Below are 26,828 nucleotides of genomic sequence, written 5' to 3'. Positions count from 1 at the left end.
TCATGCAGAACCACAGCTCCTCTCTTGGCACTGTATCATCTGCTTTCTCTGATCCATAAAGACTCGGTGAAGCGTCACATCTGTAGTGCTCTTCCACTCGGTGCATGAAACCATACTGCCACGCACTGATTGACACCTCTCTTCTTAACCTGGCTTCAACTCTTTCCCATGTCTTCATGGTATGCCTCATCAGCTTTGTCCCTCTGTTTTGTTCTGCAGCTCTGTACATCACCCTTGTTCCTGACACTTGGTCGACTAAACGAGGAAAAGTAAACTGGACTAAACTAGAGATGGACCGATCCGATATTACGTATCGGTATCGGTCCGATACTGACCTAAATTACTGGATCGGATATCGGAGAAAAATAAAAAATGTAATCCGATCCATTAAATATCACGAAAGCACCTCACAAAACTTGCAACACGCCGTAACTCACCTCAGAACGTTAGCACGTCGGAGCAGTATGCATCACGTGATAGAGCGGCTGTGGCATGCGGGACCTGTGGTGGTCTGGATAGCATGTGGAGCTTCGCTAGCAACCCGGCATTTCATCTCCGACAAAGTTATCCCCGAGAGAAGTAAAGCAAGTGTGTAAGTCCATCTCTGAATGTTTGTAAAGCATTCCTGCGTTAAGCTTAACAAGCGACTGCCTCTTCTTGCTGCTACTTCAATCGTGAAACTGCTTAACGATCAGCTGATCGGCTTTTCTGTCGTGAGTCCGTCTCTCTTGTTTGTTTTTGGCCCACTTTGCACCAGAAAGAGGAAACCAGCGGCTGAACAACAGCAGCATGTTTAAGCTTGATCAGCTGTTGTTAGAATGTATTTAATATTACTTTCTACACCAGGATCTTTTTCTACGTAGCTGACGCTGGTAACTGTGCAGGGGCGGATCTAGCAAAGTTTAGCCAGGGGGGCCGATAGGGCATGAACAGGGAAAAGGGGGCACAAAGACATACTTTTCTTTCTTATTCTCATTTAAAATGTCTAGCTTTTAATAAATAATTATCTGACACCCAAAGTTTTAATTTGATGCAAAATGAATAGAAGTCAATTACTGTATGTAGTAACTGTTAAGTCTAATATATATACCCTAGTAAGCTATAGTACTTTTTCCTTTGGGAAGGTACCATCTGTGCAGTCTGCAATTTTGTTGAAGAAAGATGTTGAATCTATTTAATATTTCTTGAAAAATAATTGATTTCTGTGCATTTTTTTTTTTCACACTGCATCAAATTAAGGTTGATTACGTCGATTAAGCATCATGAGGTGGAGGGTGGGGGGTGGTTCCCTATTTTTTATTTATTTATTTTTGTTGTTGCTGGGAGTTGGAACTCTATTAGTTAGGTTGCTTAATATATATGCTAAGTAGGGCTGCCACGATTAGTCGACTAGTCACGATTACGTCGACTATCAAAATCGTCGACGACTGATTTAATAGTCGACGCGTCGTTTGAAGCTTTGTAAGATCACAAAAGACGCAGGAATCAGTAGCAGGATTTAAGAGTGTAATAACGGACTGAAACAGAAGATGGCAGCACTGCATGTACAAGGATGCCAGCTGCCGTTAAACCCCGAAGAAGAAGAAGCAGCAGCTGTGTCCCAGAATTCATAGCGCAGCCCAGCTCAGTTTCCAACAATGGCGGCAGCTAGTTAGTTTTAATATTACTCTTATTATTCTTTCTGGGTCACAAAATAAACGTTTAACGTATTTTCAGGCGGGAATGTAGCTGTGTAAACCTCAAATATCTGCTCAGTTTATCAGGACACCACATATTTTCAAAAGCGCTCCGACGTTTTCGGAGACGTCTGTTACCCACTAGCTCGATAGTTAGCCGGGGGCTAGGTCACTAGAGCCGTGAGAACACCGGACTCCCAGCAAATCGTTTTCAAACCCACCGCCGTCTTTCACTACTCAGGTTAAACATGATATATGAGTCACTTAGATAACTTAAAATGTTATTGTTTGGCTTTTTTCAGTATTTTATTTGTTCCTGTTTGTCTGAGATTAAAGTTATAGTTTTTACACAGCTGAATAAACATCAAGCAGACAGCTGATTATCAGAAGTGTGAGATGCTCCAGAATTTACTCCGGTGTCCTGTTATAGTTTAGATAGCAAGGAGTTTATTAAACTTCACCGAAACAATCTGCAAATTTCATTAAAATGTAATAAACTATCATCTTGTCTTTATTTTTAGTTAGCACAGACCTTAAACACTTCAAGCTGTAAGCTAATGATAGTTATATAAGAGCAGATGCTGCTGGTGCAATAAGCTGTACGCTGTACGTCCAATGGATGATGATCTGATTAGTCGACTAATCGCAGAAATAATCGGTGACTAGTCGACTATCAAAATAATCGTTTGTGGCAGCCCTAATGCTAAGTACTCTTTAAAATACCAGAATAGGGAGGATGGTGTAGGTCAAAGTTTATTAGATTGATCAGTATTGCTGAACTATGAAATATTTTTTTTTGCATACAGGTATAACAGAATAGCTTTAGTGTAGTTGTTGTTTTAAACTTGAGTATGAACTTATACAAAATGCAGCAAGATATTTAAAAAACAGTTTTGTTGATTAAAAAACACTATATCGGATTCATATCGGTATCGGCAGATATCCAAATTTATGATATCGGTATCGGACATAAAAAAGTGGTATCGTGCCATCTCTAGACTAAACGACTAATCTCAAATCAAGAAACACTCGGATATTAAGTGACGTTTGAGAACCGTTTAATGGAAAATGTCAAAAACTAATAAGGTGTTTTAAACCATTATTCACGTTCTTCAATCATGAATGATGCCGCATAAATGTGTAGCACTTCACATCGTTAAACATTTTCTTTCACTTACTGACCTCCTCACCCAACGCTAAGGCGTAGACCAGGGGTGGGCAACTCCAGGCCTCGAGGGCCGGTGTCCTGCAGGTTTTAGATGTGTCCTTGATCCAACACAGCTGATTCAAATGGCTAAATTACTTCCTTAACATGTCTTGTAAGTTCTGCAGAGGCCTGGAAAGGAACTAATCATTTGGTGTGCTGACCCAGGGTGAGATCCTGCAGGACACCGGCCCGCGAGGCCTGGATCGCTCACCCCTGGCATAGACCATCTACCTTTCAGCGAAAGCTAATTTCTGCTTCCTGTCGCCTGCATTGTAGATGATGACTTTGTGTCCACAGAATAATGATACAGTCGGGACAACAGTGAGAAAGAAACGTAGGGCTGAGCTGTCCTTCCTTTAGCTCTAAGCTCTCTTTTCCTTTCCTGTGCTGTCTGTCTTGGGGGAATTAGCTCTCACTTCTCTCTATGCGAGTAATACAGTAGCATTAGCATTAGCTGACACACTGAAGCACTTTGTGTATTTACTGTGTGTTTTACACGTTACTGTCTCCATCCTCGCTCCGCTCCAACACTCGCTGAAGTGCCTCAAACAACAACTTGTAGATATTACAGTAATCAGTAACAGAGTACTGTTTCAGTAATTGTAGTTACAATTGTGCTGCTACTTGTGTTAACAAAATTCTCGCTTATCTGCACATGGGTGGGTAGAAAGAGGGAAAAACATCGAGCTTGCTGCTTTTCGTCCCGCTACAGGCCCGATGTCAAAGTAAGTGTAGATATGGTCACTACGTTAGTGCTTTAGAGCAATTAAAAATAAGAGTGCAACAGTAAAACTGCACCCAGGACAGAAGCGGCTACATCGTGCTGAACTTCATCAGGTAACAAAGGCAGCGGCGCAGCATCCATGTCAACCTGTTCGTGTTTGTGAAGGAGAATCGCTGTAACGGTCGCTCTGGTGTTCATCTTCACTGCGTGTGTTTGGTTTGAGTTCATGAACAAACTGAAAGAAAAATGGTGTGTGTGTGTGTGTGTGTGTGTGTGTGTGTGTGTGTGTGTGTGTGTGTGTGTGTGTGTGTGTGTTAGCATAAGGATTTTTGTTGGTGTGAGTCTGTAGTCTCAGATTTATATTGCGAGCTGGTAATTATGCAATATTTCAGATCATTTTACAGACAAAGACAAAAGTAATGTAACAGGTGTACTCTGGTAGAAACTAAGTAACATTTGGTTTAAAGAAAAGTAATGAGTAATGTGTAAACATTACTTTTTTTGAGTAATGAACCTAATGCTGGTTCCGGCCCACCTTTAACCCCTGAGTGTAGCAATATAAATGATGCATAAATTATTTGGTTTTGCTCGTTTCATCTCTCGGCATGTGATAAGCCCGGTGATGGAGGGTTGGCTTTTGTGTTGTTCTTTCCTACCCCCGTGACAAAAATGTGCCACAGGTGTCTCCACCAAACACCCAGCGATCGAACACCAACCTGTTAGTAAAGCAGCTACAGCCCCAGTGTCCCCAGCTACTTCACAGAGGTCCTAAAAGTAGAAAGAAAGAACCAATTAAATACTTTATTTTTTATTGTTTTTTACTGATTACATCTGTACATCTCCAGGGGTGTCCATGTTATCTGATCCTGGTAAAGCTGGTATGATAATGTGTTTTTTAGTCGTGCAGGTATTTACGTTTTACCCTGTTTCCTTGCAGATCTGGAACATCAAACAGATGATAAAGTTAACACAAGAACATCTGGAGGCTCTCCTGGACAAGTTTGGCGGAGAACACAACCCTCCCTCCATTTATCTAGAGGTAAGATCGTTTCGGCTTATGTGAACAGAACTGTCACCGGAGGTGTTGAAGCTGTCGAGTTCGTTCCTCACGGTTCTTCTTTGGCAGGCCTATGAGGAGTACACCAGCAAACTGGACGCTCTGCAGCAGAGGGAGCAGCAGCTGCTGGAGGCCATCGGGAACAGCGCAGACTTCTCCTGCTCTCAGTCTGCTATACCAGCCCTTCTGGAAGTCAAGATAGGAGGTTGTGGGGTTGGTGCAGGGCCTCAGGCTTTCCACTCGGCCCCAAACACTTTGGCTGTCCTGCAGACCCCCACTGACACAAGCCGAGCCAACCCTCGCTCCCCCCAGAAACCCATTGTCAGGGTCTTCCTGCCCAACAAACAGCGAACAGTGGTAAGTGAGAGCCACTCTCTCGGGATGCTTATGTGGATTTTAAGGCACGAAAGTCTGATTGACGAGGCTCCTGAGAGCCAGCGCTTCATTTGCAGCAGCAGATATTAGATGTTCAGAGTTGATACATCCTCTTGGTGAGCTTTGCATCTGGTCTTTCACAAACTGCTTTTTCATGTTGACTTAGTTTTTGCTGAGTTAATGATGATACAGTGTAACATGTAACGTGTTGCTGAGGAACACGTGATTATTATTTTGTCATAAAACCTCAGAGATGAAAGACGGCGTGCAGCCTTTTTGACTTTAGGTTGCACAAAGTGCTCGGTCTCACTCGCTGTCAGATGCTCACAGCAATACAAATCTAGTTTAAAATAAAACGTGGTTTTACATTAAGGCATAAATATTATAAGTCCCTTTATGTATTTGTATTTCCATTCAGTTGACAGTCGAGCATTGGGCAGATACTAACCCTGAATCTCAGAGTTAGTATGACTGTTGGATAAAAAGCACGTGGGTGTAGAAAAAAAAGTGCTTGTGTGAATGGCTGAATGAGGCAAGTTGTCTAAAGTGGTTGGAGTAGAAAAGCGCTGTATCAGAACCAGTCCATTTACTGTTCAACATCTTAATCCCTCACCAGAGAAATGCACTCGTGAAGCAGCAAAAAGGGTCCGACAGAAAATGATTGATGCACGTTGTTCAGTCTGACTCCTGCAGCTCATCCTGCACCGTGGCTGTAACAGCTGTGGTCGGTGGTGTCCATCATGGACATCAGCTTGGCTCTTCCTCTGAATTATTGTTGCACATTTGAGGAAACATCAGGCTTGATTTAAACATTGCATTCTTAACTTTGAAAAGTAAAATGTGACTAAAGATTATAGCCAAGAAGACGTACTGACTTGGTATTTATTACTAAGACAAACTCTTTGCTTATTATAAAAAAAAAAGTCCCGCAGATCGACTCAGACATGTACAGGACGGCTGCTTCTCTTTTCTGTCTCTGGCTAAACGTAGTTCTGTGTGACAGCGTCTGGCTCAGCTTGGGAGTAATTCGGAGCCTCTGTGACGGACTTGTGTGGTGATTTCTGCATAAATCTGCACAAAACTTCAGTTTGTCATTAACCTCCTAGGACCTGCGTCCACATGTGTGGGCATCACATTTTGGTTTATTTAGACCAAAATACTCAATTTTGTTCTACAAGGGCCTGATATCCACTTACGAGGACTTTATGCTGCCACTGTTCTGTCGAAATTTCAAACGAATATCTTCATATGTGGCTCTGATTTTTCTTAGAAACAAAAATCGGGTAAAGAAAAAAAATCTGGTAATTCTTTGTTTTTACGTTCATCAGGTCCCAATCAGCCCAAATATCAAAGAGAGATTAAAAATGCTGCTGTGGAAGAGTTCGGGTCTTAGCAGGTTGAAGTGCATTCACAGGTCTGCTGTGGTTTAATGCAGACGAAGGCTGAGAGCATTAGTCTGACCCATAAAGTCAGAGTAAAGCTTCCAGCGAGGCCCAGCCCTGCACGTCAGCTGGATCGTCGGTGTTCTGGTTCTCTGAATGTTGACGATCGGCGGAGGTCGGGCGAGGTGACTGAATGTAATACTACTGTACTGCCAGCCTTCCCTGAAACGATGACCTGTGGCTGCTGGCTGAGAGATGTAAAACCCAAACCTGGTTACATCCTGTCATTTCTGTGTCAGTTCAGTGAGTGTCGTTGTGCTGCCTTCAGGTGCCGGCACGCTGTGGGATGACTGTGAGGGACTCCCTGAAGAAAGCCTTGATGATGCGAGGACTCATTCCAGAGTGCTGTGCAGTCTATAGGATACAGGATGGGTAGGTGTCTCACAGACTTATCAGTCGCTGTTTCGTGTCACTGCGTCTCCTCGCGTCTTCACGTCTTGACTCCTCCCAGCGAGGATGTTTGAGAAAGATGTGAAGAAGCTGCCAGATGAGAGGACTGTGCTAGTGATTTAATTCTTAGCATAAAACCTGAATTCACCAAGTTATTACAGTTTGTGTTTAAAGGGTCAACTTCACTGTGACATTATGTTAATTTTACCTCTGCTGCCTCGTTACAGATATTATAAGAATGGACTGATGTCGATGTCACGTGCAGATTCCCTGTCTGGCAGTCAGGATACTTCCAATTTAATGTTTAGCCAGTTTTTTGCTTCAGGCCTTTATCTGCAGACATAAGAACTATAGTATGAAAATGAGTTTGGTAACAGCTGGGAATCTCTGTTTACTGCTTCTGAATGATTAAGAGAGCAAATAGCAGCTAACGGCTACTTCATGAAATGTGGTGAGTGTGAGCACCTCTGTGAAAGCAGAAGTTTGAGTAGTTGGCTGCTCTGGTTCAGATGTGTGTGGCACAATGACCCACAGGATCGGACACCTCAGCGAATTTACCCCGAGGTCTGAATGTGCACCACTTTAAAACAAACCCAAGAACTACAGCTTAGACCAGCGGTCCCAACCTTCTTTAAGGTGTGGTGGATAAATACGACAGAAAAATGATACGACCGAGACAAAAACGGGGCTCTTATTTAAATATAATAAGTGCGAATTCACTGTGTAGTTGTGTAACTTTATTCGCAGCGTCCTCCTGAAATGCGCCAACAACATTGAGAGCAACGTCCTCCTCTCTGCCCCTTAATGCCCTCTGGTCGCTATGGTAACGCGTAACTATTTCTTTCAAAATAAGACACAACTACAACACGGGAAAAGACCCGGGGAAACGGAGTTGACGATAAAAACCCTGAAAACCGTAAATTTCACACCCAAGCCTCAACTCTCGCGACCCGGCACCAAACGACTCGCAGACCGGCGCCGGGTTGGGGACCGCTGGCTTAGACTATCGGCCTCAGTTAGCACTTTAAAGTTAACGTTCATAACAGTCTAACTAGAACAAGTGTGGCACGTTTGGAGGGGCTGCGAGGGAAAGCTTCTCTCTAAAAAGAACACGATCGCAGGTTTTTAAAGCTACATGTGGATAACCACAAAACTTCTGAAACCACATCATACAGCATATCGGCACAAAGACCTCGTACCAGCTGTCAAGCACAGTAGTGGAGGGGCACAGCCGCTAGACCTGGGCACCTTCCAACAGTCGTACTTCCGATGGGAAGCATATTTGGCTGCAGACTGGAGCAGCCAGGCATCAAACCACCAACCTTCAAGATAGTAGAGGTTAAGCTCCACCTTCTGAGCTACAGCCACATAATGTGAGGCCACGTGTCTCACAGTCACAGGGATGGCGCAGTCCTCAGAGCGTACCTGCAGAGTGTTGTCAGATGGAGATGGTGTCCAACATGGGCCACACCTGAATGTGCTCCATCAGTGTGTCCAGTGCATCCTGGGTCCATGGCCGACTCTTCCGGCCCACTTGTCAAAAAAAAAAAAAAATACTATTTTCTAAGTAAATATATTTGTAAAGGTGCTACTGACTTGAAGTTCTCACGGCACAGTCCATCCAGTCCACACATGCAAAGAAGTTATGTGCAATAATCAGAAATGGGCAGCAGTGCAGAGGATAAGCTAATCGCTAATCGCCACTTCTCCACCCCCGTTGCCATATTGCCTGTTTGACGCGCTGTTTTTGAAAGGAGGGAACCTCCTCTCACTGGATGCCTCCTGGCTGAGGTGTTCCAGGCATGTCCCAACAGGGCAGACTCTGGAGAGGCTACATCTCTCGGCTGGAGTTCCCCTGGATAAGCTGAAGGAGGTGGCTGGTGAGAGGGAGGTCTGGGCTTCTCTGATTAGGCTGCTGCCCCACGATCCGCCCCGGATATACGTGGGTGGATGGATGTATGGATGGAATGGCACATCGCTGCAAAATTAATGTCCGTAAACTTTAACTCAAACTAAAACAACGGCGTAAAGATGGGAGGGCCAAACTTTCTCCAGCACGATGTGACACACCGATAACACCATACACAAAATGCTGACGTCAGGTTATTGCTTCTGAAGGTTTTCATAGGCCTATGTGTTGGGACCGCCATATGGCCATCGGGTATTTTTGATGTAGGCAGTCTCATGTCATGTACAACAGTGCGGTGCACGTCCCACACTGTGGGGAGGGTTATACAGTGCGCACAGTATCATGAGTCCTGCTGTATGAAAGTGGAGCAGTAGGATGTTTGGGTTTTATGCTGGAAACCATCTTGGTTAGTTTTGCACCGCTCTTGGTGCGGTGGCTAAACCAACGGCTGGCTGAGGTGTAGACAGTTTCCGATACTCCCCACTTCCTGTTTCAGAGAGAAGAAGCCTATTGGCTGGGACACAGACATCTCGTGGCTGACGGGGGAGGAGCTGCATGTAGAAGTGTTGGAAAACGTGCCGCTCACCACACACAACTTTGTAAGTACTTTCAGAAAACCAAGTGTCCCGTAGTGAGAAGTACTCAGTGCAGCCGGGGTGACTCTGGTCTGTATGTCTCTGTTTGATCCACAGGTGAGGAAGACTTTCTTTACACTGGCCTTCTGTGACTTCTGCAGAAAGTTGTTGTTCCAGGGTTTCCGCTGTCAGACCTGTGGCTACAAGTTCCACCAGCGGTGCAGCACTGAGGTTCCTCTCATGTGCGTCAACTACGACCAGCTCGAGTAAGTTCAGTGCAGGAAGGCGCACACTGCTGTGAGCAGTTTGGGACGATATAAGGATGTTATGGCTCCACCGGCTCGGCTCAGTGACCTGGTTCTCAGTGCTCGTGACACTGAGAACCTGCAGTTACGCGCTGACAGGCAGCTACGGTTGTATCTTTGTACATGTGCGACTGCCACGGGGAAGCAGGGATCAGGACGCTACCGGCAGTAAAAATGCGAACAGAACGAAGCTGTCGTCTGCACAGATCCTGATTCATCTTTATGGTAACAAAGAGCAGTGACATATTCAGGCTTTTAGCTTCAATGGGTTCAAAAAATGCCTCAGATTTTAAAGTGCAACAAAAAAGAGAGAAATGTCATGACTACATAAAAACGAGTTACTGTAAGCTCCAAAATTCACCGTTGGTTCCTGTGGTAGGCAAATGAAACAAGTGTGCTCAGTGTGAAAGGATGTGTGTTAGTGCTTGTTTGGCCTGTTTAAGGTTACGTTCCAACTGTGCCTGAATCGTATGTTTTCGGCGTGTCCTCTGCAGCTTGCTACTAGTGTCCAAGTTCTTTGAGCACCACCCGTTCACCCAGGAGGAGGTCTCCTCAGAGGGAACCACGCCTGTGTCTGAGGCCTGTCCATCACTTCCCCCATCCGACTCCACTGGGTGAGTCCTCCAGCCTCATACCGAAAAGGAGACGTTTTCCTTCTGTTTCCTCAGCAGAACATTTAGAGTCTGAAGTTTGAAGTACTAACCAGCGGCTTTCTGTCCAGATCAATATGCCACGCCACTGTGTCGCCGTCCAAATCCATACCCATCCCGCCCAGTTTCCGGCCCAACGAGGAGGACCACCGCAACCAGTTTGGCCAGCGGGACCGTTCATCCTCTGCCCCCAATGTGCACATCAACACCATCGAACCGGTCAACATCGATGTGAGTCCGCTGGACTCGCTGACACATGAGAATTTTCTTTCATTCTATGTTTTTCATCACCTCACACAGCGCCCTATGGTTTCACGTCAACGTCCAGCACGTGTTACAGACGTGTTACAGACGTGTTGCAGATGTTTTACAGTTGTGTTACAGACGTTACAGATGTGTTACAGATGTTTTACAGTTGTGTTACAGATGACCAGAATGATGTAGTCTCTTATTTCTTTTGTGCTCTTGACATTAAAATAACAGTTAATACACTTTCCTTAAGTTGACAACAGAAGCTCTCGATCGTCCACAGACGGTGGAGCCGCTCTGATGGACAAACTCTTCCATAACACTTTGATAACACTTTATTATTTACTTTCTTTATTAGCAGTATTTTACTTCCCTGAACAACAGCCCATCCAATCCACACATGCAAAGAAATCAAACCATAGATGTCCAAATATTATATGTAATGAGGAGAAATGACACAGGGAAGAATTATTGAACATGCTCGCTGAAATTAATTTAATACAAATGTAAAAACTGTCGCCGATGACAACGACAGCTTCTGTACAGAGAGACGAATCGCACGATTTCTCAGGTGTGATTTCGACCCAGTCTTTAACACCAACAGTCTCCACATCCTCGGGGCTCCATGGGCCCCGTCTTTAGTTCTTTCCGTGGAGTTTCAGTGGGATCGGGTCACGTGATTGGCTGGACAATTCTAACATTTCTCTGAACCCGATTAAGTTTCCTCAGCTGTTTTCGGGGGATCGTCGTCTTGCTGAAACGTCCACCCTTATTTCATCTTCCTCATGCCGGTGGATGGCTGCAGATTTTTATCAAGATGTATTCAACTTTCAATTCAATTTTATTTCTACAGCGCTAAATCCCAACAACAGTCGCCTCAAGGCGCTTTATATTGTAAGGTAGATCCTACAATAATACATACAGAGAAACCCCAACAATCATATGACCCCCTATGAGCAGCACTTTGGCGACAGTGGGAAGGAAAAACTCCCTTTTAATAGGAAGAAACCTCCGACAGCACCAGGCTCAGGGAGGGGCGGGGCCATCTGCTGTGATTGGTTGGGCAGAGAGAAGGTTATGTACTATTTGTAACTGGAACCATCAGTATGTTTGGCAACACTTGAGCAGTTTTTACCCACCATGAGATGTTTCTTGGGCGACTGGTTGGTAATGAGACACATTTTACGGGCCATCAGTTGTAAATGAACCAGCTGACATTAATTTGCTTTAATTGGCAGGACTTTTAATTACTGATAGATCTCAGCTGCTGTTCCAGGTCTTTTCTTCATGTGTTCAATCGTTTCTCATTATTACACATAACTTAATTGTTGGACACCTGTGCTTTGATTTCTGTGCACGTGAGGATTGGATGGATTGTTACCAACATCTGGTGAGGATTTCATGTCATTTACACATTTAATTCAAAAGTGGGTGACGTGTTCAATACTTTACCCTCTGTAAATACCATCAGTTTGCACTCGGAGCAAATCCTCATGTATTTATGTTAAGTGTGTTTTTCACCCTCTGCAGCTGCTGAAATCACCGTGTTCATGTTGGTTTTGCTTTCTTTATTTCAGGACCTGATTCGAGATCAGGGCTTACCGAGGTCAGATGGAGGTGAGCATCCAAGAGGGAAACTTCACACTCAACTTTTTCCCCATCATCTCACATCTCTGTGCTCTTGAATTTTTTTTATCTGTGTGTGTGTGTGCGCGTTCAGTCCTGTGCCTTGCCAGTCACAGAGCCGTGAGCTGAAGGTCAGGGGTTTTCGAGGATGAGCGGTCTGAGTGCTCCTCCAGGCTCGGCTCCTCCTCACGTGAAACTAAAACATTTGACAAATTTTCCAAAAGTTCCAACAAAGCAGCTCTGCAGCAAAGCATCGCAATACATGCACAGTGTTGAACAATGTTTCCAGTGTAGTCTGGGTGTGCAGTAAGATACAGAGGGGACACCTGTGACACGTGTGTGGACTGTTTTACATTCAGTGTGGCAGTTTTAGATCCCGAAACTAATCTTGCAATTCAATTCAGTTTAATTTATACAGCTCGAAATCACAACAGTCGCTATGAGCAAGCACTTTGGCGACAGCGGGAAGGAAAAACTCCCTGTTAACAGGGGCGGGGCCATCTGCTGCGACCGGTTTGGGTGAGAGAAGGAAGACCGGATAAAGACATGCTGGGGAATGAGTGGTGTTCAGTTATTAGTCGACTACAAAGTGCGGTCAAAGGCTGCATCCCAATTCAGGGTCTGCAGCCTTAAAGTACGCAGCCTCAACGATCCTCGAGGGCCGCGTACTCAAAGACCGCTAAGGCCGGAAGTGCGAGGCTTGTGAAATGGGGCGGTCTAGCCTCCGTTGCGCTGCCCAGGTTGCCTAGCAACCATGATACTAACAGCTGGAAACGTGTCATACAGCTGTGTTTGACAGAAATGAAATGAAATCTTTTGTTCATTTGTTTGTTTCTACATGAGCTTTGATCATTCTCTGTGAGATGAAGCTCAGCTATTGAACGGCGTATATTTTAAAGTAAAGGCTTTAAAACCAAGTTAGCACAAACGTCACTAATGTCACATGACTTTGCCAACATGTTGCCAACAGTAATGTTTAATGTTCTTCGTTATTAAACATTTGCACATAAATAAGTGACATAATATTCAGTACTTACTTAAAGTTTACTCTTCGGGCGCCCCTCATCCGCCGTTTTTTTTTTTTTTCCGGCAAAATTATCCACACCCACCGCCGCGCTATGCATTCTGGGATATGTTGGGCCACGAAGTCTACACCGCCACGTCCTTAAAATTCAGGGAAATGAAGGACGCATTTGAGGGCCGCATTTCGAGCAGCCTTTGAATTGGGACAGCCTTCGTCACGTCGCGGTGACGTAATCGGCCTTAAAATGCGGCCTTTAAGGCTGCAGACCCTGAGTTGGGATACAGCCGTTGTCTTAAGTTGTCAGAGTAAGCAGTCACGTGAAGCTAGCTACAAACATCATAAGCTAACCCAGTGTTTCAGCTACACATGGACACGAAAGCTGGAAAAAAAAATTCTGTGATAAAAGAAACGATACATGAAATATATGCTGGAAGTAACACACGGCTGCAGACAGTGTGTGTCAGAGCGCTGTGCAGTAGTTTAGTATTAAAAACCTGTGAGTGTGTGTGCGTGCGTGTGTGTACATGATCATATAATCCTTGCGGTGATTTTATTGTGTTCATTACTTCTGACTGCAGACAGGTTTTGGTTTTGCTGCATGAGAGCAAACATCTGCTGACGTTTACTGCAGGTGTACACGTCATCCAAAAACTCCACAACAGTCGATCTCTAACCTGGACCCTCACAGTGTGAGTTACCATGGAGATGGACTTCATGGCAGAGGACGCCCAGAGCAAACCCTGGAGTCACCCTGACTGACAGCTTATAGCTCTGACTGTGTAGCCATAGTTAGAGCCTAGTTAGTGACAGGGGCGTGTTGAGTAGCAGTGATGGTCTGTCTGTCTCTCTTTGCCCTGCAGCCCCCCCGACCCACCCCGCCTGCTGCTTGAGGAAGCACCGAACACGGACCTCAAGCCCCCTCCTATACTCCTATCCCAATGACATAGTGTTTGATTTTGAGCCCGAGCCCGTTTTCCGAGGTAGTTAGGCCTCTGTGTTCCTGTGTTGTTCTTCCATTCACATACACACCCCACCCACCCACATCTCCACCTCAACCCCGTCTCCCTCCACACTCTCTCTGTTCTTTGCCTTTATGCCCTCACATGCTCCTTCAGCCATACACCTCACGGCGCAGTACCACACGCTGCCTGCTCGATGGATAGCGGTTTCTTTGATGGAGGCGCTCTTGTGTTCAGTCATTGGTTAAAAAGAATGACATGTTAATCAGAAAGCCCGCCTCTTGATGTTCACTGCAGCATCTTGTTAGCAGGCTGTTAAAATCAGTTTATAGCTGTTACATAATAACAAAGAGTCGTGTTTTTCTTTTAATATGTCGTCTTTGTAAGATTTCCAAAGCCTCCCAGCTTCATAACTGAATCATGATTTTGGTCGACATGAACGATCCATTGATTCGTTTGCAGGATTTTTTTTTTCCATTTCTATTCAGACATCACAGCTAACTGTAGCATCTGTAGCTATTGGATATGAAGCCATTGCCTGAACTGGCAGCTGTTTGAAATCAAAAAGGTGTTTGCTAGTGTCACAAAAATAAAACGCCTCCATGCTGCAGAGTGCCAGAGTACGGCGTAGTCTGTGCACTCCTTTGACTGACCAAACAGGTCTGCACACTGATTGGCTCGGATTAGGAGTAGCAGTTTTTTTGATTTTACTGTGAAGTCTGTTTTCAAACGAGCCGGCTGAAAATGTCGGGACGACATTTTTGTAGTTCTTTCAGGACCTCTGAATCTTAACTTCAGGACCCGTTCAGAGAAAAAAAGATGATTACGTATTCGAACCTTTGTTTTGGAAGAATCAGTGACCAAAAATATCAAATCTGTGACACAAACAGCTGCCATCCAGCCAAGCACACCCTCACCTGTCCTGTACATGTGAACACAGACACACACACACACAGACACACACACACACAGACACAGACACACACAGACACAGACACACACACACACACAGACACACACACACACACACAGACAGACACAGACACAGACACACAGACACAGACACACACAGACACACACAGACACACACACATTGATGCTGAAGCCTCAGTCTCTCTCTCTCTTTTTCCCTTCCTGCCTTCTCTGTTTTTGACAAGTCCCTCACTTCCAGACCTTTACCTTTCACTACTCTTTATCTTCTTCTCTAGGTTCGACCACAGGTCTGTCGGCCACGCCTCCCGCCTCTCTGCCTGGCTCTCTGACCAACGTCAAGGTCCCACAGAAGTCGCCGTGCCCGCAGAGGGAGCGCAAATCGTCCTCCTCGTCCGAGGACCGCAATAAGATGGTGAGTGGCGTCCGCAGATGCTAGCGTTGTGCTGCGTCTCATTGTGTGCTCGTGCTGATCGAGTGTCCTGTATGACATGACAGAAAACCCTGGGGAGGCGGGACTCCAGTGATGACTGGGAAATCCCGGAAGGTCAGATTACTCTGGGTCAGAGGATAGGCTCTGGATCTTTTGGAACTGTCTTCAAGGGAAAGTGGCACGGTAAGACTGCGCCGCGCCGTCACACCCCACGCAAAGACACTTACAGAGCGCCGTCTACATGCCGCAGCCTGCCTGCTGATCGTGTTCATACTTTGATGAGCAGCGTGTACACGCCGCTTCCTGCATCAGTTAGTCCTGCAGGACCAGCAAGCGGGTTAAGGTCAGGGACGAGCTTGAGTCGGCGCTCTTTCTGGGATAGAACAGTTTCCATCAGCTCGGGGTGAACAAACTGGATAAACCTGCTCGCCACAGATAAAAATGAAATTAGTTTTAATTGAAAAAGATTTGGAATAAATAAAGCAGATTAGAGCTTCGTGCGTTAGCTTTTCCTTGTTAAATCTCAGCAGTTAGTAAATTAGCGTCATCTTTAATCATTTTGTCCCCGGGCTCTCAGGTGATGTGGCAGTGAAGATGCTGAATGTCACCGCTCCCACGCCACAGCAGCTTCAGGCATTCAAGAATGAAGTGGGAGTCCTCAGGTAAGCCCCGCCTTCTCCTTTGTGCACCAGAGCGCTGCTGCACGCTGCAGAACGTCACCTTACTGATGCAGCCTGCGTCATCAGTGTAAACCTGCTGTAATTTGAACACGTTGTGTGTTTGCACCAGGAAAACGCGTCACGTGAACATCTTGCTCTTCATGGGCTACACCACCAAGCCCCAGCTGGCCATCGTGACCCAGTGGTGTGAAGGCTCCAGTCTGTACCACCACCTGCACATCATCGAGACCAAGTTCGAGATGATCAAACTGATCGACATAGCCCGACAGACCGCTCAGGGCATGGAGTGAGTAACCTTTCAAACATCGAGCGCTGTCAAATTCCACAACGAGCGCCGTCGCTCTAATGACGCTTTGCTCTTCACCTTCAGTTACCTGCATGCCAAGTCCATCATACACAGAGATCTGAAGAGCAACAGTATCCTTTTGAATCAAAGTCATCGGGTGATAAGCTGGACTTGGTGCTACAGGAGCGTAAGCAGGACCAAGAAATGCTTCGTTTCAGGGGAGAATAAGAAGAGCACACCTTACAGCAGGTATGGACCTTCCCACGACCCCGGCCCAGACAGAGGCACCAATATATCAAATATGATATTATTACCGTTCATCCACCAAAGTGATGGGATCAGAATGCAGTGATTGTCCAATACTGCGTAATACTACAACACTGCAAGACACACGATACAGAACATCTGGAACTGAAGAAGACACGCTGCTTATTGATTCGCTGGATTGTAGCATCCAGCATGTGTGTCGTTATTGTCACGTCAGTGTTTTGGTTTTTTGTCATTTCATGAAGGATCAAAATGGAAAATCCATACTTGGAATATGAAGGAGCTCAGAGTGTTTCCTTGACCCGTTGTCCCAGATATTTTCCTCCATGAGGACCTAACAGTGAAGATCGGGGACTTTGGTCTGGCTACGGTGAAGTCCCGCTGGAGTGGCTCCCACCAGTTTGAACAGCTTTCAGGCTCTATTCTTTGGATGGTCGGTGTTCGTGTCCTACGAGACACTTTTTGTTTTCCTGTCATTCTTTCCATCTGATGTGTGCTCTCTAAATGTGCTCATGCGTTAAACCAGGCGTGCTGAGGCTAATACAGCAAGAGTGAGAACGCAGAAGTGATCAGAAATGCAGATCAGCCCATTCTCACCCTGTTTGGGGGAACAGAGTATTGCAGAGAATATGAAAAAGAAGCGCCCCCCTTTCATTGCCATAATATTGATTTGAGTCTTTGTAGACGTTTCCTTTCAGTTCAACTGAACAAGCAGTGAATTATTGACGGTCGGTGTAACTTGTGCTTCGTCAGGCTCCAGAGGTAATCCGGCTGCAGGACAAGAACCCCTACAGCTTCCAGTCGGACGTGTACGCCTTTGGCATCGTACTCTACGAGCTGATGTCAGGAGCGCTGCCCTACTCCAACATCAACAACAGAGACCAGGTGAGTGGATGTGAGCGCGGCCCCACTGCTGCACTCGCTCTAACAGATACTCCAGACTCCGCCCCGTTTTACCTCTGGTTCAGCAGTCAGACTGAACCATGTTTTTGCTGCTTTAACAGGTGCATTTCCCCCAGTGTGGCATTAACATGTTAAATGGCTCTTCTGTCGGGTTTTCTACTCTGAGCACGTTACACACCATGCCTCATTCATCCATTGATAAAAGTACTTTTCTCTCTACGCGTGTGCTTTCTACTTGGGGTTGTTATCTTGCCCGAGGATATTGGGTGTGCAGAAGGAGGGATTGAACCCCAGATGTTTCATGTTTGGGGAATTTCAGCCAGTTTTATTCAAAGTTTCCATTTTCAGAGGCTGAAAATAAATTGGACTGAACATCATTTTAATAATGTTTGGAATATAAATGGTGTTTGCTGTTGAATGGGTGAGATGCTCTGCCAGGCCTTTAGCTGGGTTTGTCTTTGGTTCACTATCCATCCACTGTGAGGCGCTGTTTGCCCGGTCTCACATTCAGCTGAAGCTGAGCAGAGTAAAGTCCTGTGCACTTCACACTTCATGTGCATGCACGTACCGTCACATGGTCTCAGCAGGTGATGTGTTACACGTTGAATCGTGAGCTGTTGCTTTCTTTCTCCATATTTGTTTCCCATCTTTCTGCTGCACCGTGTTTTCAGGCACCAGGAGGTTTTCCATATCCAAAGAGTTCTGTGATCCTCTTTAGCTGTGTCGATGTTGCAGAGCTGGCTGACGCATTTTGTCTTTGGACCTCATATTTAAAGTTTGAGACCAAATTTGAACAAATGCCAAAAACACTTGGAATGAGCTGCAGATCTTTGATTTGTCATTAATGATGAGGGAGCAGAGCTCAGAAGTTTGTTTCACGACTCGTTCTTTCTGTTCCATAGATCATATTCATGGTGGGACGAGGTTACCTGTCCCCTGACCTCAGCAAGGTCCGCAGCAACTGTCCAAAGGCCATGAAGAGGCTGATGGCTGACTGCCTGAAGAAGAAGAGAGAGGAGCGGCCTCTCTTCCCTCAGGTGAGAGCCCACACTGACGCTTTTATACATTGAGAGGAAATAATATTTACAGTAAACTCTTTTTCTTTTTTTTTCCCAAACCCTTTCAAAAATCGCTGAGACACGGAGACAAGAGAGTCTCACACTCATCACATCCCAGCTTCTCTTTAAACTCTAATGGTCTTAATATTTGTTATTTAACAACAGTTTAGTGACGTTTCTCTCCATCAAATCCGACTCTTGCTGTCCTGGTGTTCACCTCCAAAGCCCTTCAGCTAGTGGCAGCAAACAGACATGGATCGTTTCAGGGTGGAAGCTCTGAGTTTGGTGCAGAGTGAGCGTTCGCCCTTACTCCCTAATTTGCAGCATTTTGGATTTCTTTACTTCCTTCTTTCTGACAGTTGTTGCGTTGCCACCGATGGCCTCAGCAAGCAGCTGCAACCACAGAAAGCAGCTGAGCTGATGTAGTCGCTCGTTTCTTGTGTTGTGAGGGAATGGTGATCATACGATCCTAACTAACGACCCCTGTGGCTTTGTTGTGTATTTCTTCAGATTTTGGCATCCATTGAGCTGCTGGCTCGCTCGTTACCCAAAATCCACCGCAGCGCCTCGGAGCCTTCGTTAAACCGAGCTGGTTTTCAGACAGAGGACTTCAGTTTGTATGCCTGCGCCTCACCTAAAACCCCCATCCAGGCCGGCGGTTACGGTGAGTTATTTTTCTTGGGAACATCGCTTCTCAGCATCTGGAGCGGCGAAATCTGGAGCTGACAGTAACAGGAAGTGGTAGTGTAGCTTTTTCATCACATACACCATAACTACCTCTAATGAATGTGCCTTATCCCCAAACCATGCTTAGTGCATCACATCTCATCTTTCAGTGTGTTGGCTTGCAGAATATTTCTTGGAACTGAATTTCCACTTACCGTATTCTCGGCACTATGAGGTGCACTTAAAATCCTTTAATTTCTCAAAAATCGAATGTGCGCCTTATGTATGAATTCTGGTTGTGTTTACTGACCTCGAACCGATTTTATGAGGTACACGGCGCTCAAAAATCTGTCAAAATGTTTTAGTACGACTTTGGTAGCTACGAAGCCGCAGCGCCTGATGGATTGTTGGAGCGTTACAGCTACTGTAGTCAGGAACCTCGCAGAGGAATCTGGGTCCTAAACTCCATCTTCTTCAGGTCCCAAAGTTAAACGAACACTGCGGCATCACTGAGAGTTAAAAACTGTCTAAATTCTTCCATCTTTAATAAAATGATCAGCGTTGCTGCTTTACCAGGTGTAACAATTAAGTTTAACATCCAGGCATCCATGAAAACAGAATTTATTACATTTAACAGATTGTGGATGGATTATCTCAGTTGTTCTCCTGGCTGAAGTTTGGTCCTTTTACAGCATCCTGCCATGCGATTACATTTGTTCCTGACCACCGAGAACACTCACGTTAACTTTTATCGAGTGGAAAAAAGTTAGCTTGTTTATATTATGCTAACATAGCTGTGTCGCTAGCGGTCACGTAGCACATCATTATATACCAGCTAGCCCAACTTCAGTAACCCTACAAACGTCACTGCTGTTTAGTTTTCTGTCTTCATTTATGCTGGAAGTGATAGCAGAGCTGTACGTTTGAATTTGTTTCCAAAACCCCGCAGTCAGGACATGTTATATTGTATTTAGATAGCAGGGAGTTAGCTCGCTAGCTTCTAACTTCTAACTCCGTTAAATGTCATAAATTCTGTTTTCATGGATGCCTGGATGTTAAACTCAGTTGTTACACCTGGTAGAGCAGAACGCTGATCATTTTATTAAAGATGAAAGACTTTAGACAGTTTTTCAACTCTCAGTAATGCCATAGTGATCGTTTGATATATGGACCTGCAGCAGAGTTTAGACCCAAACACAACTAGTGACGTCAGACTTAAAGACCAGATCAGGTGTTGTTATTTGTGTGACAGAGTGTCAGGAGTTATTTTCCCTTTAAGTGTTAAAGTTGTTGGATATTCTCAGATTTGTGCATAAAAACAAATAAAAAGAATAGAAGGTTTTCTTGAGGCCCTCGCTCGTGGTACTTTGGTACTTGCATCGGTGCAGTAGTCCTTATATTTCCCACACTTGTATCGGGCCTTTGTCACTGGATGAGTGTTGTTTCATAAAGTAAACTTCACTGGAAACGCGCTAACTTCATATTTCCACCTGAAACTTGACACTGCTGTCCACACACCGTCTGTCTTTGTTTCTTTATCTTTTCAGGGGAGTTTTCAGCATTTAAATAAATGGCGGCAGATACCAGCAGTCCATCCCTCGTCACTCCTCAACAGTCTTGTGTCCCTGCGGTGGATTCATTCATTACTGGGAAAAAAAAGAAAAAGGAAAAAACCAATGCGCCGTTTTCTTCCTCCGTCACCTCGAAGAAGGCAGCCTCACTAACAAGAAGCCGTCCATTGGGCAGACGGCAGCAACACACACAAACTAATCAGGAACGACGGAACAACAACAAAGCGAAGACAAAGATATCCGTACCAAACCGCTTTGAGGAAGACGTGGAAGTAATCGCCTTGCCTGATGGATCCAAGTTGACCCACAGAGGAAAACCATTTAAAGGAGAGCTTTGGATGCGAGTTGTCCGGTCGCTGTTGTGCCGGTGAGGAGGAGCTGGGCGTTAGCCGTGCTGCTGAGCAGAGAACGGGCCTGCGGACCGAGAGGAGGCTTCACGCCGTCAGCTGCTGGAAGGCGTTGGCGCTTCCCTGGGATGGGCTGGAGGAGAAGGATTCTGAAGGACGATGACTTGAAAGAGAAATCTGTTTGTATTTTTTCCATTTGTGTTTTCCATTTTAGCTAGCAGCTGCTGGGAATACTTTGTCTTGGATCTTTTAGCCGTCTTTTGTTTTCGGTGTTTATGGAGTTTGTCTCCAACATGGCAGCTGCTCTCTGCCAGCGAGGCTCTCTCTGGGTTTAATGGCAGGACAGCAAAAGATCTGCACCTCAACCATGTTCTCCACTTTAAAAGCTTTCCCCCTTTCAAAGGATATTGTGGTCATGTGACAAGCAGCAGAAATGATTGTCTCCAAGGTAACATCAGGTCACAGACAGCTGAAGGTTTCAGCTGGACCTGCTCGTGGGGTTTCTTTGCTTCTCATCGTTTTCAGATTGATTTTCACACTGCGTGCACGTTGTGGCGTTGCTTTCTTCTCTTCCTGTGGGACCACAAAGCTTCAACGTTGCACTTACACAGACGTGTTACCGGCTGTTGATCAAGAGTTCTGCGGCTTTGACAGTTCTGGAAATGTCCTTTAATCCCGCCTTTTACATTCTCTGTACTTTCATGTTATTCCAGGTTTAGATCTGTTCTGCTCTTTGTTTGCCTTCTTCCTGTACAGGCAGGCCTGCACATACTGACTTATTTATGTGACTTTTTTATGGGTTTATTTTCAGGCTTTTATTTTTTTTTTACAACCCTTGTTTTCGTCATGTGACTCATATTTGCACTTTGATGGATTGAAGCGACCGAGCGACTCGCCTTTTTGTTTTTGTTTCTTTGTTTGTAATTGAAGAAGCGAGCAGATGGCTCAGACTTCCAGTGAAGCTGCCCTCCGCAGGTGCAGGACTGTAAATATTCATTCGAGGACCGCGTGACGAGCCTGCAGACCTGCCGGCGTACCGCCCTGACGAGGCTCCTGGCCTCACCTCGTGGACTGAGAGCGCGCAGCTAGTTGACGTGTCAGACCGAGCGCCGACAGGGCGGGTCTTCGCATCCACGTGTGTCTTTCTATTACGAATGATGGAAACGGACGTTCCCCGTCACCTCCATGGCTTGCTTTCCAGTGAGTTTGTATTTTTAACGTTGTTTCAGTCGCCGCATCGTGAGATGATCAGCTTTAGAAAATCGAACTAAACCGGCGCTGTCACGTAGCCAACAAACGTTAGATTCAAAGTATCTGCAGAAAAAGAGAACCTGCCAGGCTTCAGCCCACAGCTGGGGTCTTACTCCACGTGAGTGGCACACAGCCGAGGGGGTCGTGGAGTCTGCGAGAGTACAAATGTCCACCGGCTGTCGGCGTCGCGATCTGCTGTCTGTTTTTGTACGGCTGCAGGCGTGGGCTTTGTTTGTTTCCCAGTTTATTACAGAGAGACCGCGTTGTTGTCACCACTTCGACTAGCTGGACGCTGCCTTTAGTAAAGTCGGGCACGGACTAAACGTGAGCGAAGAGCCGGTGACGGCAGACGAATTGAAAGACTTGATCTGATAAAAGTGAAAGCTTTTCTTGCCTGGTTACCCTGGACGTGGCTGTTTGCTAACACGTCAGCCAAAGCTGCAGGAACAGGATGCATCGCTGCACACAGCATTTGTCTGTTGTAGTTACGTCATCAATTCAAGGATTACAGAATTCTTCTGACAGCTCTGCGCATGCACAGTGTCGTCCAGCGTCACATCTCGGAGCGAGAAACTGTTCGATTGAAAGGTTCGAATTCAGTGTCCGGCGCTCAAAACTTCCAGAAGCCCAGAACCAATCGTCGATCAGTAACGAGCGTTTATTTACCCGCCTCCGTCTGCCACTTTTACAGATGAAATGTAGAGGTCATGTTGGCCTTTTTAATAAATGACATATCGTCCTGTCACTGGGAGGCTTTGCTGCTACCCACGGCTCCCTCAAGCTTTGCCCACAGCTGCCATTTTCTCCAGAGGACTCTTTAAAGTGTCCTGTGCAGGTGATTGTGTCACCAGAGCGATCACTGCTGACAGAGTCGTGAAGATGATGAAGAAGCTCTGCTGTCAGTGAAACCAAACTCGGGTACCCACAGAGCAGGACGAGGTCCGTCTGAATGCTCCAGTTATCAGTTTGAAGCTTCGTCACGCTGCACAGAGACGTGGACGGGTCGAGTCCAGTGGTTGCCTTTGAGTCTCGTGCGTCGCGTTACATAAGCTAAAGAGTTACTTCGCTTCCACAGTCCTACATTTCTTACGGAGGCACTAAAATCCCAACATCAGACTTTTTACAACTTTCCACTCGTCTTGTTCACATGATGCACAGGAGCTGCATCTCACGGTCTTATTCGGTCACACAGAAGTGAAACTGTCCAAAGTTTGGATGGAAAAGTTCAGAGTTCACGACTTAAAGCACCAGAGACATCGGGCCATGGAGATGCTGATGAAGACCGAGTGATGCAGCACCTGAGCTTAGCCTCACCGCACCGAGCACACAGCCGCCTTCCACAGGCAGTGTTAACATCCTCCTTCCTGCCGCCTGCAGAGCTGGGATCGGCTCACGTGATTGAATTCAAGGAAGGAAATTGACGTGTTTTTCAAGAGTGCGCCGTTGGTTTTCCTTGGAGATGGTTATTTTCTATAGGAACACCATGTACATCTGCTCTAGCTTCATAGATCCTGCAGGAGCAAACACTGGACTCTGCGTCTCGTGCAGCGCTTTCCGTTAGCCGCCTTCTTCTACTTTCACGTTCCTTTCTTCTTAAACATTCCCTCCCTCACTCCTTGCCTGCACCTTAGACCCAACAATTCCTTTCAACAGAGTACTATCATGTAAAACTTTAGATTTGTTTGGTTTTTTCACCTGTAAATATTGTACAAAGGAAATACTGTCAGTTTGCTAGGAGGCATGGAGACAACAACTGTACAAACAAAGTACAACACGTTCAAAATAAAGTCACAAAGATTAAAAGACATTTTCATAGGCAAACAAATGTTTGAGTGTAAAAATATTTAAGGGTGTATCATACAGAGAAAGAGCTTAATGTATTTGTTGTGAATATAAAAAACTGATATATTAAAGAAATGCATGAAAACTTTACCTGGTTCTCTGTGTGTGATGTGCTGTGACATCCACAAGGTGGCAGCGTGACCATGACTGTACATCCCACAGAGATCAATACCAAATCATAATAAGCTTTCATCAATGCGTTACTTGACCTGTGAAGTCCATAAATGCACATGAATGAAAGCTTGGAGCCTCAGCCAGCAGCTGCATCTCTGAGAAATCACTTGTTCAAAATGATTCAACCCTTTTCCTAAAGCTCCGCCTTCAGTTTCAGTTAATATGTTTAATACACAATAAATATGGGCAGTGAGCGCGGTTCTCAGAAGGCCACGACTCTACGATGCATCCCCGTGCCTGAGCTCGACCTTAAACGTCTGCATCACTAACATGGATCCATAAAACCCTGATGAACATTTTTCTGCAGAATAATTACTTCTACGTTTTGATGCTTTGAGCAACAAAAGAAAATACACCGTCTGTGTGCTGTGGTGTGTTTTACAAAAGAAAGGTGCTGAAAAATCTCAGTCTCATTACTCAACATTGTGAGTAATGCTACATCTTTTCATGAATGTAGGATTAATATTATGTTGCAATTCTTCAGGCAGAGAGGAGTGCAACCAGGTGACGGTGTTCATGCAGAGTGCAGCCGGTTCCAGGTTTAACCTCCTCTTGTTGTTCCACCACATCCCAGTGACTGCTGGTGACCGTGAGGGCCGTCTGAGTACAGTGACCTCACGGTCATGTTAATGAAACAAGTTTGAGATCATTTGAGATTTCGATTGTTTTGCTGCCGATAGACTCATTAGATCAACTCCAGGCCTCGAGGGCCGGCGTCCTGCAGGGTTTAGATGTGTCAGCTGATTCAAATGGCTACATGACCTCCTCAACATGTCCTGATGTTCTCCAGAGGCCTGGGAATGTGTGTGTGTTGACTCAGGGTGAGATCTAAAACCTGCAGGAGTTGGACACGCCTGCTGTAGAAACTTGCACTAACAGGTGTACATAACAAATCTGTTGGTGAGTGTATTAAAAAAAGAACAAAAGACAAAGCACAAAATGATAAAAATGGTTCGTTTCAGTCAGTTCAGCTCTGGAGGAAAGTTCATGGATCCAGTGACATGTTGGTGGGACTGTGGAGGATACTGGGACTCATACTGGGACAGTGAGCGCTCATGATGTGCTGTGGTGAGCCTCAGTGGCAGCAGTCGAAAGAAGAAATGTGTCAACAGAGTTAGGAGTGACTGCAGTTCAGGAGGAAGAACAGGGCGTTAATAATTGGAAGGTTGGGGGTTTGATTCCAGTCTGCATGCCTTATCCTTGGGCAAGATACTAATGTGTGAATGTTAGAAAAGATGGAGGGAGGGGTTCGAGCTGATGGGGTATTCTCCGATTGCCTTTCTTGTAAACGTCGTAGAACAACAGTGTGTCGCGCATCGCTGGCCAGTGACCACGACTCGTATCTGTGTCCATAAAAGTGATTCTCTTCCCTCCAACCCCCTGCACGTCCACTTCACTCTTCCCTCCATAAACCTCTGAGATCTTCCCCCTTTTCCTCCCAGTACCTGCACAATACATATCTTCTTATCCACCTTACCTCCTGTCACATGTCAGAACCACCTCAGCCTAACTTTGTCTCCTGCCTGCCCAGCCTGAGCGGTTCCTTTGACGTACTCATTTCTAATCCTGCCCATCCTGCTCGCTCATAACATCTTCAGCACCGCCTCCTGTCCTTTTGTCAGTGTTTCCAAACTGTCGCTAACACTGACTGAAGACAAACCACCACCTTCAGTAGTGACAGCAGTTGAGAGGAGCTCATTACCTCCAGATGTGTGGTGCCACAGAGCAGGAACCCAAGTCAAGTCCTGCCCCTGAGAAGTACAGATAGCTGACAACTAAGGGAAGCTGCTGATTGGGTGGTGAAATTCCAAAGCTGCATGGCTGCATCACCGATGACTAATCCCGGCGCTCTTCTGAACAAACTTGTCCCGGACATCAAGTTGTTCAATGATGAATCAGCTGCAAAAGTGAAGCCGTTCCTCTGTTTCAGAGACTTTGAGAGATGCCTTCATTTCATCTCTCCTCGACCTTTGTCTTTACTCTGTCATCAGTTAGCCGACTGCAGCTGGTCCAAAACGCTGCAGCACAGTTACTGACTGGCCACATCTCCTGCACCAGCATCCTCACACTGGCTGCCAGTTAGTTTTCAAATTGATTTTAAGATTTTGTTATTCATTTTTAAGGCGCTGCAACCTCATACCTTTCTGATCTTTTGAATTGGTGCACTCCTGAGGTCACTGAGGTCTGCAGATCAAATGCTCCTAGCTGTCCCGAGGTCCAGATTAAAGCACGGAGCCTTTGCTGTGACCTCA

At 45.7% G+C, this 26,828-nt stretch overlaps 1 protein-coding gene across 2 annotated transcripts in view; it reads left to right on the top strand.

Annotated features, from left to right (window-relative positions):
- Positions 1–24,492, top strand: part of braf (B-Raf proto-oncogene, serine/threonine kinase) — a 30,897-nt gene extending 6,405 nt beyond the window's left edge. The window contains exons 2-20 of one of the 2 annotated variants that reach the window (XM_085252733.1): positions 4,545–4,646; positions 4,734–5,021; positions 6,750–6,853; positions 9,277–9,379; positions 9,473–9,621; positions 10,155–10,274; positions 10,382–10,541; positions 12,137–12,176; positions 14,070–14,189; positions 15,377–15,513; positions 15,597–15,714; positions 16,109–16,193; positions 16,321–16,497; positions 16,582–16,628; positions 17,079–17,197; positions 17,518–17,649; positions 18,570–18,704; positions 19,236–19,389; positions 20,939–24,492. In XM_085252733.1, coding sequence (XP_085108859.1) covers positions 4,545–4,646; positions 4,734–5,021; positions 6,750–6,853; positions 9,277–9,379; positions 9,473–9,621; positions 10,155–10,274; positions 10,382–10,541; positions 12,137–12,176; positions 14,070–14,189; positions 15,377–15,513; positions 15,597–15,714; positions 16,109–16,193; positions 16,321–16,497; positions 16,582–16,628; positions 17,079–17,197; positions 17,518–17,649; positions 18,570–18,704; positions 19,236–19,389; positions 20,939–20,961 — 2,313 coding nt within the window. In that variant the 3' untranslated portion in view covers positions 20,962–24,492. The remainder of the gene's footprint in view (positions 1–4,544; positions 4,647–4,733; positions 5,022–6,749; positions 6,854–9,276; positions 9,380–9,472; positions 9,622–10,154; positions 10,275–10,381; positions 10,542–12,136; positions 12,177–14,069; positions 14,190–15,376; positions 15,514–15,596; positions 15,715–16,108; positions 16,194–16,320; positions 16,498–16,581; positions 16,629–17,078; positions 17,198–17,517; positions 17,650–18,569; positions 18,705–19,235; positions 19,390–20,938) is intronic. The other variant, XM_085252734.1, reaches the window with a different exon arrangement.
- Positions 24,493–26,828: the final 2,336 nt, after the last annotated feature.

Source organism: Mchenga conophoros, linkage group LG17 (assembly GCF_057382185.1).
Source record: "Mchenga conophoros isolate Kocher_MC1m ecotype Shallow Benthic linkage group LG17, M_conophoros_male_GT1.1, whole genome shotgun sequence".
Classification (NCBI taxonomy): Eukaryota; Metazoa; Chordata; class Actinopteri; order Cichliformes; family Cichlidae; genus Mchenga; species Mchenga conophoros.
This window is presented reverse-complemented; position numbering and strand designations above follow the sequence as displayed.